Raw genomic sequence first — 17,286 nt, 5'->3', positions numbered from 1 at the left:
ACATTAATGCGATTAATCGCGATTAAATATTTTAATCGTTTGACAGCACTAATTTCTACATTTCCATAACTGTTTATTTCACACCAACATAATTAATTGTTCTGCATCTGCGAGAGTGTGGGCGGGCTTTTGATAATCGCGCCTCTACTTCCTGTTCTCTACTGCGCAACTCCGGTCCCGAGATCGCTACTGCGCAGACTCGGTCCCAAGATGTCAGCGCCGTGAGCGGGCCTATGAAAGCTTCAACTTTGGTCAGCGGAAGTCAATGAAGTCGCGTCGTCCATATTTTTTTACGGTCTATGGTCTAGACCTGGAATGTCACATAAATTAATAATCTCCAAGGGAATTTTATGCAGGACATACATTTTTCTAAATGTAAAAAGGTGAAATTGTCAGTATAAAAAAAAAAAAAATCCATATCTAATTAAAGCTGCAGTCCGTAAGTTTTGTCTTCTCAAATTGTTAAATGTTAACAACATCAGCTTCGGGTGTCTACGTGTATTTAGTGTGTATTAGCGTTACCAGTAGATTTCCATTTACAGCCCAATCCGCCACCAAAATGATAAGTTTAATTATTGCAGCTGCTGTGAGAAAAGGCTATAAATGATCCGCCACCTGCAGCATCCTCACATACGATACTACTACTAGCCAGACTTTCTTTATGTGTACAGATGTGACGTAATGACGGAAATACATGCTTGAATTTCCTGCGGAAATCCACCAGTACCACTCGAATTAGAACACATTATTACAAGCTTACCTTTGTGAATGGGGCCAAGGTAAGGAGGTAGTTTTGAACACTGGCTGGTTATAGACTTGCTCAAATTTAGTTTGGATCATTTTCAACCAAAAAGAAAAAAAGTTACGGACTGCAGCTTTAATCATGAAAAACTGGAAAAGTCAAGGGGACTTTGAAAATTGTTATGGACAATGGGGAGCCTTGAAGTGAAAAAGGTTGAGAACCGCCGATCTACAAAAACTTTTTATATAAACTTCTGTACAATAAACTCATAAGGCATCATGAACTAAAAATGAAATAATTACATTAATCTAGGTTAATGCTTATTTATAAAAAAAAAATCATGTCTGTTCATAATGCATTTAACTCTTAAAATAACTATTAAGTTATACAACTTTAAGATGTAGAAATGCAAGCATTCATTAATCTAGGTTAAACCATTCGTCATTGTTAGTTCATGATAACTAATGCATCGTTTCCGAATCAAATCTTATAGTAAAGTGTCAGAAAAAACACATCTGAAACTTTAAAGTAATTTGATTAAAACAGAAAGCGTGTCTGCATTCATATTTTCTTATGCATACTACCTTACAAAACTGGGGTAGACAAGGTTTGTTTTTTTAAAGAAACTGATTCAGCAAGTAAGCATTACATTGATCAAAAATGATGCATTTGTGGTAATGTTACAAGATTTCATTTTCCAATAAATGCAGTTTTATTTTTTACTTTCTAATGTTTCTAATGCAACATTGGTAATAAATGTTTCCTGAGCAGCAAATCAGCATATTAGAATGATTTCTGAAAGATCAAATGACAAAAGACTGGAGTAATGATGCTGAAAATTTCAGCTTTACCGTCACCGGAATTAAAACAAAACATTAAAATAGAAAACGGTTATTTTACATAGTAATATTGCACAATAGAACTGTTTTTACTGTATGTTTGATCAAATGAATGCAGCCTTGCTGAGCATAAGACACTTTTTAACATTTATTTAAAGAATCTTCCCGCCCAACATCTTGTAATGGACATCATTACCACTGATGGCAACCGCAGAGATCTTACAAACTCTCCAATTCAACCAATTTGACACCCCAGCATGTAATAAAGTTTCAAAAGTCAACGTATTTGTTTTTATTGAGGCTCGTGTATTTATCCATCATCTATACAGCGGGATACACATTTAAAAATGTATAAGACTTCAGAGTCAGGTTGCGAACCTCCACTGGGTGAAACTCCCACAAATGCATCTCATTTTGCGATCCACAATGATTTGTACAATTCATTAACAGCTGGAAAGCAATTTAACTTTCCTCGGAAATACTGTAAAAACTTAAAGCATCCCATTGGAAGCAATTCCTCAACATCACTTGATCATCTTGACAGGACCATCTACTTATCTGCACATTTGCAAATAGTGTCTTTTTTTTTGTGATTGTTTTTTTTTTGTGTGTGTTTGCGTTCCTTTTATGGTAAAATCATGTAAAAAAAAGTAGATAATCCAAAAGAATCCTGATAATCCATCTGATATGTAATGACAGGAATCATCTAAGAATGAGTTTTTTGTTTTTGGGATGTGAGGAACTGTAACAGTTCCTCAACCTCAGTGAAAGACACATGCTCATCAGATGTGAAGGACAGTATATAGCAGATGGAAGTGATGGTGGGGAGCTTTCTTCTCCCCAAGTGTCCATATAAAAGAAATAGAGAAAGCAAAGGAAAACTCTAAGTCGCACTAATGGTCATAGGTTCATACGTAGATGCTCTGGCCTTTTGGAGATGACGGGGTAGGCCTGCTGCTTAAACTGGCCCACGTTGGAGCCAGCGGGTTGCCTGATGGGAAGAGGGGCGGTGGCCTCAGAACTAGCCTGGACATCCATCTGATCCATGGTGGAGACCTCCATAGCGAGCTCTGTGGGGGACTGGAGGGAGGAAGGCTCGGGCAAGGGGGGACCTCGTGGCCAACAATCTCCTGAGAACTTAATCGGGCTGAAAGACAAGAAAGCAAGATTCAAAATTAATTCGATATATGCGATATCGTATGCGATAATATCGTAATTGTTGTTTTAACGATGTGCGATCTGACATTATCGAGTATGTCCCTCACACCCAGAGAGTGCACGCATACGCCACATGTAGTCGAGTAGGTTAGACTAGTGCGCGTACGCTTTCACTGCGTGATTAAGTCTACTCAAATGCTAAAATGTCACCAAAATTCAAGTTAAGGCAGCAAAAATGCCCCTGTGTGTATTTTATATTTAAATATCTTTTAAAGGGTTAGTTCACCCAAAAATTAAAATTCTGTCATTAATTACTCGACCTCAAAGATGATGTCTTTACTACCTTTCTGGGTCTTAAAAGTGTTAATTAAATGGCTATGGAGGGGTCAGAGAGCTCTTGCATATCATCAAAAATATCTTCATTTGTGTTAAGATGATGAACGAAGCTCTTACGGGTTTGGAACGACAAGAGGGTGAGGAATTCATGACAGAAATTACATTTTTGAGTGAACTAACCCTTTAATATAGTTAATATCGCATGAAAATAAATGTGATTTTGATATCCAATAAACAAGAATATTAAAGTTACTTATATTAATATTATTTCGTTTCGATAACAAAAATTGTTCGAAACAAAGCCTTGTTGTTGTGTGTCTCTAAGCAACACATAGTGGGTGTTTCCTAACAGAATGCATCTGCTTTTTTAACAAATCAGTTGAATGAATGATTTAATGACTCATAAAGATGGTCAAATGCTTGGTTCCTGAATGAATCGGTCGTTTGAATGAATCGGTTGAATCTCAATGACTCGCTCATTAACAATGACTTGCTGCCAAGTATCTTTTCATGTTTTAAATCATTTCAAATATCGATATTTCAACATTTCGTGTGCAAAACATCAAAACATTATGCGTTTGTAATTGCAGGTTATTCATTTGTGTCACATCTGAGCTGCATTAAACAGACTGTAAATACATCTAAATGCCACTTCAGGTGCAGCTTATGTGTTTCCTCTCCATTGTAAAGATGTTGAAACAGATTTAATTTGATTGGTAACAGCCCTATTGTGTCTTATTATTAGAATTTAATTTATTGATTAAATGTAAGAATTTGACACAAAAGATGATGCATGCATTTGATCCAATTATTGTCATCTATGAAATCCCAGAAAATATTGAGATATAATTAGTCAATATCACACACCCCTAATTATAAGAAAAAAAGAAAAAAAATCTGATTACCTGACAGGCGTTCGAGGGCTTCCCAAAAAACGGCGAGGTGAACGAATTTTTGGCTCAAATGAGAACTTCTCCTTTAAATTTTCCAAAACCGATGGAGCTACATAGGTAAAACCCTGTAAGAATGAAAAGATAAAAGCACAGAATTTTCTCAAAACAGGCAAAGATGACTAAGGAAGCTTATTTCTGCAACAAAATAAAAACAAAAAGGTAATCGCGACGTATCATCTCACAATTTTCTCAACTCGAAAAAACAACTCAATTGCAATAAACTAATTTCCTCAAATCTGATATACAAATTACAAGATAAAAAGTCCCAATAACCATTTTACTCTATGGCAGAAACAAGCTTCCATAGAAGACAGTAAAATCATGATTAGCTGCCTTACCAAAAAGACCTGATTTGCACTTTCGCTCAGTGTGGAGTCATCAGGACTGTCAACGGGAGTCTGGCTGGTGAACTTCGAATCAAACTGGCTCACATCCTCAGCAGATTGCTGTCGAAATGAGTCATTAGATATTCATATATACTCGATTAACTCTTAAGGACCACAAAAAGTGTCAATAGTTACCAAGAAAGGCTTGAATGGTGGTTCTACTTTACGGGCGAGAAGGTCGTCCCAATTAACATGTCGGAAGAAGGGATGAGTCTAGGAGACAAATTAAAGCAAATAAAAAAATCACAGTAAAACTCCCCATATAAATTAACCCTATAAATCCTACTGTATCATATTTCATATGCACATTTCTAAAGCCTCAAATTATCAACATGGTTATAACAGGGGTGGGCATTGTGTCCATTTAGATTACTAGGTCTCAAAAATGAGTACTCAAGTATTCGGGGGATGGGGCGGGTCCATCATGGTAAAAACGAAAATATTTTAATTAAAACACTGTTACAAAAATTAATGTTGACAAATAAAAATATCAAAATATGAAGATATGCCTAGAAAAGTAGCTTGTAGATTATGAATAATGCATATAAAAGGAATAGCATCTGCATGAGATGAAGCTGAAGAGTGAATGAACATATGACACATCCTATATGATATTAATCATTCAGATATCCTATATACACACACACACAACATCAACGTAACATTACAACTTGTATCTGCACAAAAAGACACATACATCTTTTTGTGCAGATACAAGTGATAAGAAGCTACATCAGCTCACAAAAAGGAAATATCAAACACTCGACTGATGATATAAAGTGAGCGTTACACATGTTATTAAACGTTGTCTTTGTTTTTTCAAATGCATGTTATAAGCGACTCAAACTCGCAGTGCTTTCAGAAGGAGCAGCGTTTACTATTGATCATAGAGCATTATATAAAAAAAATTTTTTTTTTAGAAAAACCACCGCAGCCTTTAAGCCTTCATAATTGCACATAAGCCAAATCGCGATTGTGGTTCGATTTCGATGAATCGTGCAGCCTTATTATCCATACATCTTTTTTTTCCCCACCATGTTAAAAAGTATCAAATATGACACATCAGGCCTTTAAGGAACATTTATTTGTACTAAGGATGTGTGCAACGACTAATTTCATTAACATTTAAACGGAAATCTTGGAACTGAGCCCGGGTTTGAAAAACGCTTCTCGTGTATGAAAAGTCTGTACACATGACGGGCGGCAAAATCACAAGAAAAGCTTGACGCATACTGACAACTACATAATTTAAGCCTATTCTCTTTGTTAGGATGTTGATATAGTAACTGTTCAAGTGTCAAGTAAGATTCATAAGGTTTCTCCTTTAATCCGATATACAATTTCATACTCTATTGTCCATTATAACCGGTAGTATAACAAGCCTAAGGAAGCTTAATTGTTATATATTAGTTTAACATGACAGAATAAAACAGAAAAATTGTGTGTAGATTTCAAAATATACATCTTTAGAGTGGGCATTTCTCTGAACTCACCACGAGTGAAAACGAACTCATGCAAAATATGAGGAAAAATGAAATGATTTTGTTTTCAAAATAATAAATTCTTCAAAATAATATTAATTTGGACACACTTTAGATTAGGGTCCAATTCTCACTATTAACTAACTATTACGACTTTTGCCTCAAACTCCTAATTACTGCTAATTATTAGTTAGTAAGGTAGTTTTTAAGTTTAGGTATTGGGTATAGGATTAAAGGATGTAGAATATGGTCATGCAGAACAAGGCATTAATATGCGTTTTATGAGTACTAATAAACAGCCAATATCCTAGTAATATGCATGCTAATAAGCAACTAGTTAATAGTGAGAATTGGATCCTACCATTAATTTTACATGATGGTAATTTAAATGTAGACTTTGTAAAAACATAAAATGTGAAGGAAAAAAGTAAACGACTTGTATTTCCAAGTCGACTAGCAGCAGCATTGTTTAATCGACTGGTCCCACATATCCCTAATTTATACATCTCTTGAGTTTTGATTGTAAACTAAGCATTTAAATATTATCTAGGTATCAACGAAGACATATTATTGGGAGATATATAGTGGCAGCTGAAATTCATATGAATTTTATGCAAGTAGTCTGCTATACGGTTATAACATTTCATTTATTCACATTACATATCAGAATTTCATCTTTTTGGCCATATCAGCAAACGCACCAGATCGCTGCTTGCACAGTTTAGGCCCCTCTGAATAAAACTGAGGCGTTTCCTTCCTCCTCAAGTGTGAACTCAAGGTTTCTGCAGTTTTCACCAAGTCAAATTTAAGACTTAAGACAATTATGAATTCAATTCAAGACCTATATCACGCAATAAAAAAAACGTACAAAGGAAATGCACAATCACTAAATTACTAGCAAAGCAAATTAATTTATTATAGTAGTATTATTGAGTATTAGTTGCACTCGCATAGCTCAATCCCACAAGGATAAAACAATTTTATTTTTTTATTAGATGCACAATAGGCACACATGGCTGGTCCAGTGGTGTGCCATCCAACTTTAATAACATGATCACTTCAAATCTTACAGGTAAACCACAGCAATAAGCAATTGCTTAATATAAGTAAAAAGTTCTCAAGTAATTAAGTAATCAAGTAAATGGTCAGTAATAAAACAAGAACTTATAAACAAGCGCTGCAGGAGCATTTCAATGAGCAATAGAGGTAGTGTCACATGGATGTAAGACAATTATTTAAGACCTAGAACTCAATATTTCATTATAGCGAATTTAAGACTTTTTAAGTCCTAAAATGTTGATTTTTAAATGCAAGACTTTCGGGAACCCTGGGACTCTGTAATATATATATATATATATTATAACATTGTTTCATATGTCAGGCTAAAAAGGGTAAAGATTTCATGTTGAATTCAACATTGATGTTGTTAGATATAAGAGCTGTAAACAAACCTGTACTTCTGTTGCATCTCCAGGTCCAGCCCCAAGTCGAGATGAGGCACTTCTTTTAAGTAGCTGAACACAAATTGAATAAAATTTATATTACAAAATATTTTTTTTTACTTAATTTTTTATTCTATTTTTAAATGTTAGCCTACCCTTTTGAGAAGGTCCCTGGCTTCTTGTGTGAGGTAGGGTGGGAGGTTCAGTTTGCATTTAAGAATTTTGTCAATGGTTTTCTTCCGGTTCTCTCCTGTGAAGGGGGGCTAGAAAGGCAAAAAACATCCATGTCAAAAAGAAACACCCATTTAAAGTAGGGATGTTCAAAGACTTAACTAGATCTAGGGTTTTCAAACGTTTTAATGCTAAGGACCCCACATACAATGATGCCCTTGTTAGGGATGGGTCGCGATTTTCGAATATTCGATTAGTTATTTAATTATAGAATATCGAATAGTATGTGCGATTATTGTCCCAAAAAAATCCCCATGTTGTCGGTGCTGATGTGGTGCTGACGCGTTCATGTAACCAGAGGCGCTGCCAATAACGCACCTAAAAGCTGCCAGTCAGCTCTCAGGGTGTTTTATACTGGACACGTTTGCTGCGGTCCGAGTCTGACTGTTCCCTCCGCCTCCGCAGTGTTGGTCTGGTTTCACACTCAACTTGAACCCTGGTGCGTTTGCGTTCATCTTACGTCATCACAAACGTACACGGGCGTGATAGAAAACAGAACGCGGGTCAATATATTGGGCTTTTTTCAATTAATTTGGTGCCATTATGTGCAGCTGAGTAAACGACACTTGGGTTTACCGTATGTGTGTCGCTTGAAGGCGGCTTTGCTGCTTGCAAACAGACTCTTTTGAGGAGACGGTGAATTGCCATTCATTTGCTGCCCTGATTGCACGATGCGCGAATACACTGCAGGCTCGCTCTCGCGATCGTATCTCAGGTAAATCATCAACACTATCATCTCTTACGTGTATGTTATTGAACTAATGACATTGTAATTGGCTAAAACACATGCGCTGGTTACTTTCTTCCAGAACAAGTGCGCACCCGAGTGTTGTTTGCACATTCACGTGAATCACGGCTCAGCTACGAGAGCAACCGAACTCCGGTTGTGTGTTCTCGGGTTCGGTACCTCAGTGCACACCAAGCTCTGTAGGTAAGCTTTCACATTAGCAATTTTTCATGCTAACCGTGCCCCATTCCGAACTAAAATGCCAGAGTAAAAACGCCCTGAGACGACAGAAGAATAACACATCGTCTCACACGCACTGTAGACTTGTGGTATTTATCAGGTAACTTGGGGCGATGTCACATTACAGTCATATGTTTCAGCATGTTACAATAAATATATGGCTTGAGTTGATATAGCCTATTCCCTAATGAATTAAACAGTTTGTTATCCTACAGATTGAGAGCGTGAATGGTCTCTCTCTCCCTCTCTCTCTCTGTTTATGTTTGTAGCCTTTACACGCGTGCATGCGGGGGAGGAGTTGCGATTTTCAAATAAAAAGCGAATAATTCCCAGCGATCTTCGAATATAATTTTTGCTTGAAATGCCCATCCCTACCCCTTGTAAGGGACCTCACTAATAAATATAAAAAGAAATTGACAACAAAATCACATTTTTGGTTTGAACATTAGACAATTAGCTTATAGTGTATGTGAAATTCATTTTGTCTAATCTAATTAAAAATCTAATTAAATGCTTTTTTTAATTAGCCAAGCTCACTAATTGATTGTTGAAATTAATTCTGGAACATAAATATCAGAATGTAAACACGAAAAACAATTAAACTATTGCAAGCTAGTGCAGCGCATTCACAAGACGCGTATACTCACTGCTCCTGTTAACATGTCATACATCAAAGCCCCCAGACTCCACCAGTCAACAGCCCGATTGTGTCCGCTTCTCATGAGGATCTCCGGAGCCCTGAAATTAAAAGGAACTTCTCACGCTACTGTAGAACTCATCTAAATGCATGTCACACAGGCACGTCAGGCAATGCAAAACAGGAAATTAGCAACTCAGACATTACAAGGATGTTAAGGGCTTCTTTAAACGGCTCTCACATGTACTCAATTGTGCCGCAGAAAGTGTGGGTCACTGTGCCATCATGAATCGACTCCTTACACAGCCCGAAATCAGTCAGTTTTACATGTCCTGTGATAAGACCAAAAACAGATTATTAAAAATGTAACATTTTTCAGTACTTCCACTGTCGATTTACTCCTTTCTAAATTACAAAATGAAGAGGCCAAACCTTGGTTATTGAGCATGATGTTCTCAGGTTTGAGATCCCTGTAGATGATGCCTTTCTGATGCAGGTGTCCGAGGGCCATAGAGATTTCAGCCAAGTAAAAACTGCATGTAAAAAGCTCTCATCATTCTGATTATCTTTGTTCATCTCATCATGTTGAATTTAAGGCTTACTGTATGCATGTATCTGTTCATGCGTCCTTGTAAATTGTTTTAAAAATGTACACTTCAATAAAACACTATTCTCCGATTTCATAGACAAGGCCTAGTCCAAGACTAAAATGGAAGTTTGAGCTGTTTTAACTGAAAGCAACTTGCGCTGACATGTCTTAAAGGGGGTTATCTTAAAGGGTGCGCCCATCAACAAGCTTTGTTCGAGTTACAGAAGCCGTCGACAGCGCTGTCATTTTGTTTTTGGACCACAAAATCAATAATGTTACTAAAGAAGTGTGTTTTTGGTTGTGAGGGAAAGATAACCTAGTTCAGCTTCCCAAATAACCCAGTGTTAAGGAAACAGTGGATGCAGTTTATTTTTCCAGGGCAGCAACGGAGTTCTGAAAGTGTGTTTGTTTCTTCCCAGTCATGAGTCGAAACCGCAGGCGGTGAGTGAAACTGCATAAAATGTCTGTGCGTAAGTGCGTATAATGTCAACAACACAAACGTAAAGTGAATCGAAAGTTATCCAGGGATAATGCCATGATGTATTGTGTGTGTGCGCGTGTGTGTGTGTGTGTGTGTGTGTGTGTGTGTGTGTGTGTGTGTGTGTTCGTGACTCTAGCTCTGCCCACTGCACGCCTACACGAGTTCAGCAGTTTTCGGAAAGAATCGTTATTGTGCATCTGTCTTTTATAATTATGATCAAACTAAAGACTCTTCGGAGATATGAAGGATGCAATACTACTCTACAGGTACTCAAGATTAACATGAGATTGGCAGAAAAACTGTGTGTGTCATGTGGCCTTTAAAATATGTCAGTGCCATTGTTATGTCTAAAGATGCACACTGTAATGTTTTTTTCTAAAAGCTACTTAAAATGTCCTAATTAAACTAAGGCAGAATCCTGGCTTAATCTAAAGCTGCGCCCGAAATCGAATAATTCTCTACTATATAGTATGCGAAAAACAGTATGCCAACAGGGTAGTATGTCAGAATTCATAGTATTTGAAAAATAGTAGGCGAAAAGTCCCCGGATGACCTACTACTTCCGGCGAGATTCCGAAGTGCGCATACGATGGACACTTTACTATCTCATGAGGCCACGGGAGATGATTTATGAATGGAGGTGAAGCAACTGACGCTGGTAGGTCACATGATCATGACAACATGGCAGATGTAGTATGTCCGGATTACATTCATTCATACTATAGAGAACCTACTTTTTTAACGGTCGCGAAGTTTGTTCAAATTCAAATGTAGTACCTACTCGCATTAGCGATGTCACGGTACCAAAATTCCAGTAGTCGGTACTAGGGCTGAACGATATATCGTTATCGTATCTATATCTAGATATGAACTTTCAAGATATTACTATCGAAAAAAGCAACGATATAGACGATATAGATTTCCTCTCTCCGCGCTCGCCCTGCATACAACTCTGGCAGTCACAACAAACATCAGTTTTACGAGTGCCCTTGAATGCACCGCTAAAGCCAGCGCGCACACACTACCAGGGACGTGGAACTATATTGTGAGAGGGGGGGCGGCGTTTCCATGGTGACGCGTCATTGCTTGTCACGTGACACACCGCAGCAGCAACAGCGCTGAATGAATGATGGTCTGCTTTTATGTCATTTTTTCCGTTTTTATTCAGAATATTCACAAATGTGTTAGCTATGGCATGAAATATCTGATATTCCGATTGTCAAATACATGCAAGTGGAAGTATATTGTTGTTTAAACACCTTTATAACGATCGCGTTAGTTGAGCTGTATGCGCGATGGGCGCCGCCGTGTTAGTTTGTGCCGCAGACGCAGTTCAGAGAACCGGATCTGTTGGATTTACAACCTCTATGTTTACAACACGTGAATTCATCCACTTCTCCCGAAATACTTAAGAGTAAGTGGCTGGTGAACTGGGAATAGAATAAAGTAAACATTGAAGTTACTTACACAATATGTGTATAATTATAATGGAAAGGATTATTATTACCTCTTCCATAGACATCAGTGTGTATTTTACAAACTCTAAATGGATTGTTTTTTTTAGTACTTATGTGAATTTATATGTTTGAAACCTAAAATAAACAGTATGTGGTTGAAAACACTGAAAAGTTGTGATATATGACAGCTCTGAGCGCGCCTGTCTCTGGCTAAATTCAACATTTGAATTTAGCAGTTGATCATGTGATGCGCTTGATCATACGCTCCAGGGACCAGCCTAGACTGATTACACCTGTGTGATCGTACGTGCGAAAGGCTTAAAAACAATACATTTTCTGACACAAATTTTTGAAATGTAGGCTTAAATCAAACACATTTTAATTCAGATTCTGGTTTTCACCGAACACGTAGTCATATCGTATTGTATCGATATCGAGATATCTGGCATGAAAATCGAGATATGAAATTTTGTCCATATCGTTCAGCCCTAGTCCGTACCAATGCCATAAAAATTGTACGGTACTCGGTACCAATTTCTGTACCACAGCTAAATGTTTTTTTATTTTATTTAACTATTTAAAAAATATATATTAAATGTATTAAGTTTATTATTTATGATGATGATAATCATTATAAGTAAATAATACAAACATTTAAAGGCTGTATGCTGTTTAAAATTAAACATTGTTCATAAAAAAGATCAAGTGAAAAATAATCAACCATCTAGGCATAATTATTATCATTAGTAGAGACGTATTATTATTATTATTACATATAGCTAAATCTACTGTAGGCTACAAGAGTAGCCTGAAATATTCTGTCAATTTAAATTTTTTAAACCAAACTTTTATTTTGACTGGTTGCCGTGAAGACCTTTGAGTGTCTGTGTTCATGATATGACCGTTTTCTCACGAAGGGACGGTTTGTGCGTTACGGTTTGTGTCCTCATATAGTAACACACAGCAGAGACTACAAAGACAGCGAGCGAGTGTCGTTCACACGGAGACGCAGAACATGGAGGAGTGATATTTAAATAGTATTTTGCAGTTTAATATCCACAGACACTAGTATATATTTGGCTTAGGGTTGGGCGATGTCCCCTAAATTGGCAGTTGACGATGTTTACAGTATGTGTTGACATCGTGATGGTCGATGATATCGTCGTCTTAGGTTTTTTTTTTTTTTTTGGGTGTTAGGTAAATAGGTAGATAATATACTATCTTTACATAAATAGCTACTATTCTCTTAAAACTATAATTTCGTTATTTTTACTAACCCAAATAATGACTCATCCGCTAGTTTGCACGTGAGGGGAAAAAATGGGTTCCTTCCACTTAAGAGTTGAGCTCTTTTTATTTTAATATATCTCTTTACATAAATACTATTTTCTACTTTAAAAAAAAATTACTTCGTTATTTTACTAACCCAGTGTTTTGTATGTGAATGTTGTTTCACGTGAATATTACCACAGGAGTGAAGCACAAAGCTTAGCCTAGAAAGGAAATAATGGTCAGAGAGCACTTTTTCATTCTGTTTTGCGATCTGGATCTGGTCACTCGACTTTCCGTGAATTTTAACAATAGGCCTAGTCCATTTTATCCCAATGGACATGGACATCTCGTTTCTTTTCCCAAATCTTCACTCACGTCTCACCCATGTTCACAGGAGATTATAAACGTTTCTTCCTTTCGTTTGCTTATAATTAAGTATATTATAACTATTCACATCCTTTACTGTGGTAAAGTATAAAAAACACTGTAGGACGAATACCTTATTACTTCAAATTTTATTTAACACAGTTTGTTATTAAACTTGGTAAGGCGCGTCAAGTTTGGTTTATTTGAATAGCGCATTTCACACACACACGCGCGCGCGCCGGTGATTTTAGTTTCGTTTTCTCTGGCAGTGAATAATCAAAGATTGCCTAAATGTCTTGACCCCGTGGAAGATAAAATTCGCTCTTCAGACCTTTTACAACAAGTGTTGCTTTGCAACATCAGTAGAACATATGAAGATGAAGATATTCGAGAAGGTGTCTATCCAGCTTGTGTCCCGTTTTCCTCTCAAAGCGCAAAGCGGTATATGACGCATCTTTGCGGGGAAATAGTATGAATAAAATATTTTTCTAACTTATTAATTTTCTAATATTCTTGAGGTTACCATTATTTACTGAAAATCGTTTAAATGTTTTATAGGCTGTATTGTTTCACTGACGGAAGTGCTTAAATAAACACGCATGCTTATGGATGTTTCAGCCTCAAATAATTTCAAAATGTAGGCTATGCATATATCTGGCATAGACTACAGTATTTAAAATAGCATATATGCATTAGTTACATTCTCAATTTAATTTACAGAGCAATCCCTGCTAAATGTTTAGTATAACTAATACTATAGAAGAGGATTTGTGTGTGTCGCACTCACAACAGACTCGCAACTGGGGCGTGGCATCACGATGGTGGCGCTCCATCGTGATGTCGGTCAGCCATCACGATGGACGATGATATCGTCCATCGGCACAACCCTAATTTGGCTACAGTCTGGAGCCCTGCGCTTAGATAAACACGGAAGTCACTGAACACAGCTGCGGGTACCGAATATACTCGGGAGTCGGTACTACAGAAATGCTGGTATCATCCTCACATTTTTATAATTTCAGTACCGACCTGGTACCGAAGTAACGGTACTTGTGACATCCCTAACTCACATAGTACACGATTTCGGATGCAGCCTAAGCCTTGTCTGTGAAACCAGGTCTGTATGCGTTTAAGTGCTAACCATAGCTACATCTTAACATGGCAAGTTCATTTAAGTCACAAAACCAAACAAATCGGCCTCTCTTACCAGGCTGTGTCCTCCATGAAAATCCCTTCTCGCTCAAGCTGCATAAAAAGCTCCCCACCTGCAAAAAAAAAAAAAAAAAAAACGTTTTTACCACAAACAGCAGTTTTAAGAGCAAACACAGAGATGGACTGATAGTAAAGCTTTACCACATTAGATTTTAAAACAAAATCGCACTGCAAAAGTGCCGTTTTACATTAACGTATTTATCATTTCAGCAAACAATAAATTCCCTCTATGCAAGAAAAAAACAAAACAAGACATTCAAAGAAGGAATGCCACCAATGGCGGAATATATTCTTTAGCAACTCCGCAGCAACAGGAGGGGAGTGGAAAGAATGAGAAGTCATCTATCTCTACGGGACAAAGGTTGTTCTTGATTCACGAACCACTTAGGTATTCAAGGATGAGGTAAAGCTTGCCGCCCGTCTGAAAGGCATAGATTAGATCAACGATGAAAGGATGCTTGACTTCCTCTAAGATGTTCCGCTCCGCTTTAGTATGCGCTGTGTCCTTGGCATTGCGTACAATCATAGCCTACAAGAAGTAGAACGAGGTGACATTGAGACATCGCGACAAATGTTAATTACTGCATTCAAATGGAAGGAATTTGCTTAACCTTTTTTAAGACTTTCATTGCAAATATTTTTCCTGTTGCGGCACCGGATACTTTCCGAACCTGGAAAACCTATTTAAAAAGAAATGCATAGAAAATGATTTTATTTTTTTAATTTTCAAGCATATATATTTTTTTATATTTTCATTTTAATTTGTTTAATAATTTTATAATGTGCTTTTGTCATTTAATCAGGTTTTAAATATTAATATTTAGGTTCAATTTGTTTTATTCCAGTGCTTCAACTACAGGCAATATTTCAAATGTTTCTGTTACCTTATCTCTATTGCCATTTTATTTCAGCTTCATTTCAATTAACAAAACTAAACGTCTTTAATATATATAATAACCCTGCTACAATACCTTTCCATAACCACCTTTCCCCAACACACGGAGAAGCTCGAAGCACTCTGGACGGATGTTCTCAGTTCCCTGGTTCACATTGTCCTCCGATATCTCAATCTTCTCACAGTCGTCCATGTTACTAGAAGAACGAACCGAAAATGACAAATCATAATGTTTAATCATAATTATTTCTCTCATCAGCATTAGAATGTTGATTTTGTGTGTCAAGTGTATTATTATTTATTTTTTTATCTGTCTATGCATCTTTATAAAAAATTCAAATATTAAAAAATAAAAACTGTCAGATGGCAACCACTACATATACTCACAATTCAAAGCCACTGCACTGATCCATAAGGTCATTGATCTGAGCCTGCAGAAGAGAAGTATTAAATGCATGATCAATAAAAGCTCAATTCACTGCAATGGTGAACAGTTGGGTGTTGGGTGAAGAAATGATCAGTGCACGAAGAGATAACGTTACGAGGCAACAGTTGGCAGCACTTCTAGTCTGAACATGAAAACGTAAGGGGTCGGATTTCGCAATACTATTCCCAGAGATCTAATAAGGTGGCATGCACCATCTATGGCGTTGCAACTCCTAATTGACTGATCCTCGTGAATATAATAAGACAGTTCTTAAAGACAACTTAACGCGATATGCATACCAAAAAAATTATATCTAAGGTATGCTGCAGTGCAGCATCCTTCCTATGTGAAAGAACACACGCGTCCAGCCCTTTAAATCGCCCTAACTGTACACTACTGTCAAGTAGTAATGCTTACATACAACCTTATTATCTCAGGCTCATATCTTCGACTGGTAAATATAACACACATTTCAGGTAGTAAAACTCAGATATCTCTGACACGTGTGCTGACAGGCTGAATATCAAAGTTATTCACTAAGTAAAACACACTGTACGGTTATCGTGTTAGCATGTTAGCATAACATAAAGCAGCCTGACGCGTATTCCTCGGGCCTCGGGCCTGCACTCCGCTCGGGGTGGAACACTCCCGCGTGCCGTTTACTTTCCAAACCGTCCGTCCGTTACCTCCTCCAGCTCATCATCGGAGACATTTTCCTCCGGCTGGTCCAGATCGATGTCGAAAACGCCAGCCATCGTTGATTTCGCCGTCCGGGATCACTTCAAACCGCGTGAGGGGCTCGCGCTTCCCGCCTCATGGACATGAACGCACAGTCGCCATGACCGGCATGGACGCAAACTGACACCCCCGCGCGGAGGAATGCGGGAAAATACCAAACTCGCGCCGGACTTCAAACTGTCTTTATGTGTAGCTGTCAGTATCAGAATACTCGACCTTTAAATACATACATTAATCTATTATTAATTTCATTAATTTAACTAAATGTGTGATATTGTAAAACATACAAATACATAATTACAACAAATTATATATATATATATATATATATATATATATAAATAACTATATATATATAAACAAAAAATAATGTAAATAACTGTATGTATGTATATATATATATATATATATATATATATATATATATATATATATATATATATATATATATATATATATATATATATATAATAAAATAATATAAATAAACTTTATTATATTTAATTAATTATTTAGCTAAATATGTGATATTGTACAAATAAATAATTACAACAAATATATATATATATATATATATATATATATATATATATATATATATATATATATATATATATATATATATATATATATATATATATATATAAATTATATAAATAACTATATATATATATATA

At 36.6% G+C, this 17,286-nt stretch overlaps 1 protein-coding gene and 1 long non-coding RNA gene across 2 annotated transcripts; one reads left to right on the top strand and one right to left on the bottom strand.

The window, feature by feature from the left end:
* Positions 1-970: 970 nt before the first annotated feature.
* On the bottom strand, positions 971-16,744 carry rps6kb1b (ribosomal protein S6 kinase b, polypeptide 1b). The gene is made up of 15 exons (XM_079823738.1): positions 16,558-16,744; positions 15,832-15,875; positions 15,521-15,641; positions 15,161-15,229; positions 14,931-15,078; positions 14,545-14,602; positions 9,605-9,705; positions 9,414-9,504; positions 9,183-9,273; positions 7,493-7,600; positions 7,347-7,409; positions 4,550-4,627; positions 4,367-4,474; positions 3,981-4,093; positions 971-2,728 (listed from the first exon to the last, which is right to left on the bottom strand). Exons 1-15 carry the CDS (start codon positions 16,624-16,626, stop codon positions 2,482-2,484), a joined length of 1,509 nt encoding a protein of 502 aa, XP_079679864.1. The 5' UTR covers positions 16,627-16,744; the 3' UTR covers positions 971-2,481.
* Positions 2,188-4,094, top strand: LOC307130648. Its single transcript, XR_013817065.1, has 2 exons — positions 2,188-3,019; positions 3,268-4,094. It is a non-coding gene; the product is annotated as an uncharacterized lncRNA (long non-coding RNA).
* Positions 16,745-17,286: the final 542 nt, after the last annotated feature.

This window comes from Gobio gobio (assembly GCF_949357685.1).
Source record: "Gobio gobio genome assembly, chromosome: 8".
Lineage (NCBI taxonomy): Eukaryota > Metazoa > Chordata > Actinopteri > Cypriniformes > Gobionidae > Gobio > Gobio gobio.
Note: the sequence above shows the minus strand (reverse complement) of the source record. Positions and strands in the feature narration are given on the sequence as shown.

Excerpts from the sequence above, each read along its gene's own strand:
- rps6kb1b (XM_079823738.1), bottom strand. The coding sequence starts at position 16,626 with ATGGCTGGCGTTTTCGACATCGATCTGGACCAGCCGGAGGAAAATGTC. Across the intron at positions 15,642-15,831 it reads CAGTGCAGTGGCTTTGAATT|TAACATGGACGACTGTGAGA; the intron begins GTGAGTATATGT and ends TCGTTCTTCTAG. Across the intron at positions 4,475-4,549 it reads CACCATTCAAGCCTTTCTTG|CAATCTGCTGAGGATGTGAG; the intron begins GTAACTATTGAC and ends TCATTTCGACAG.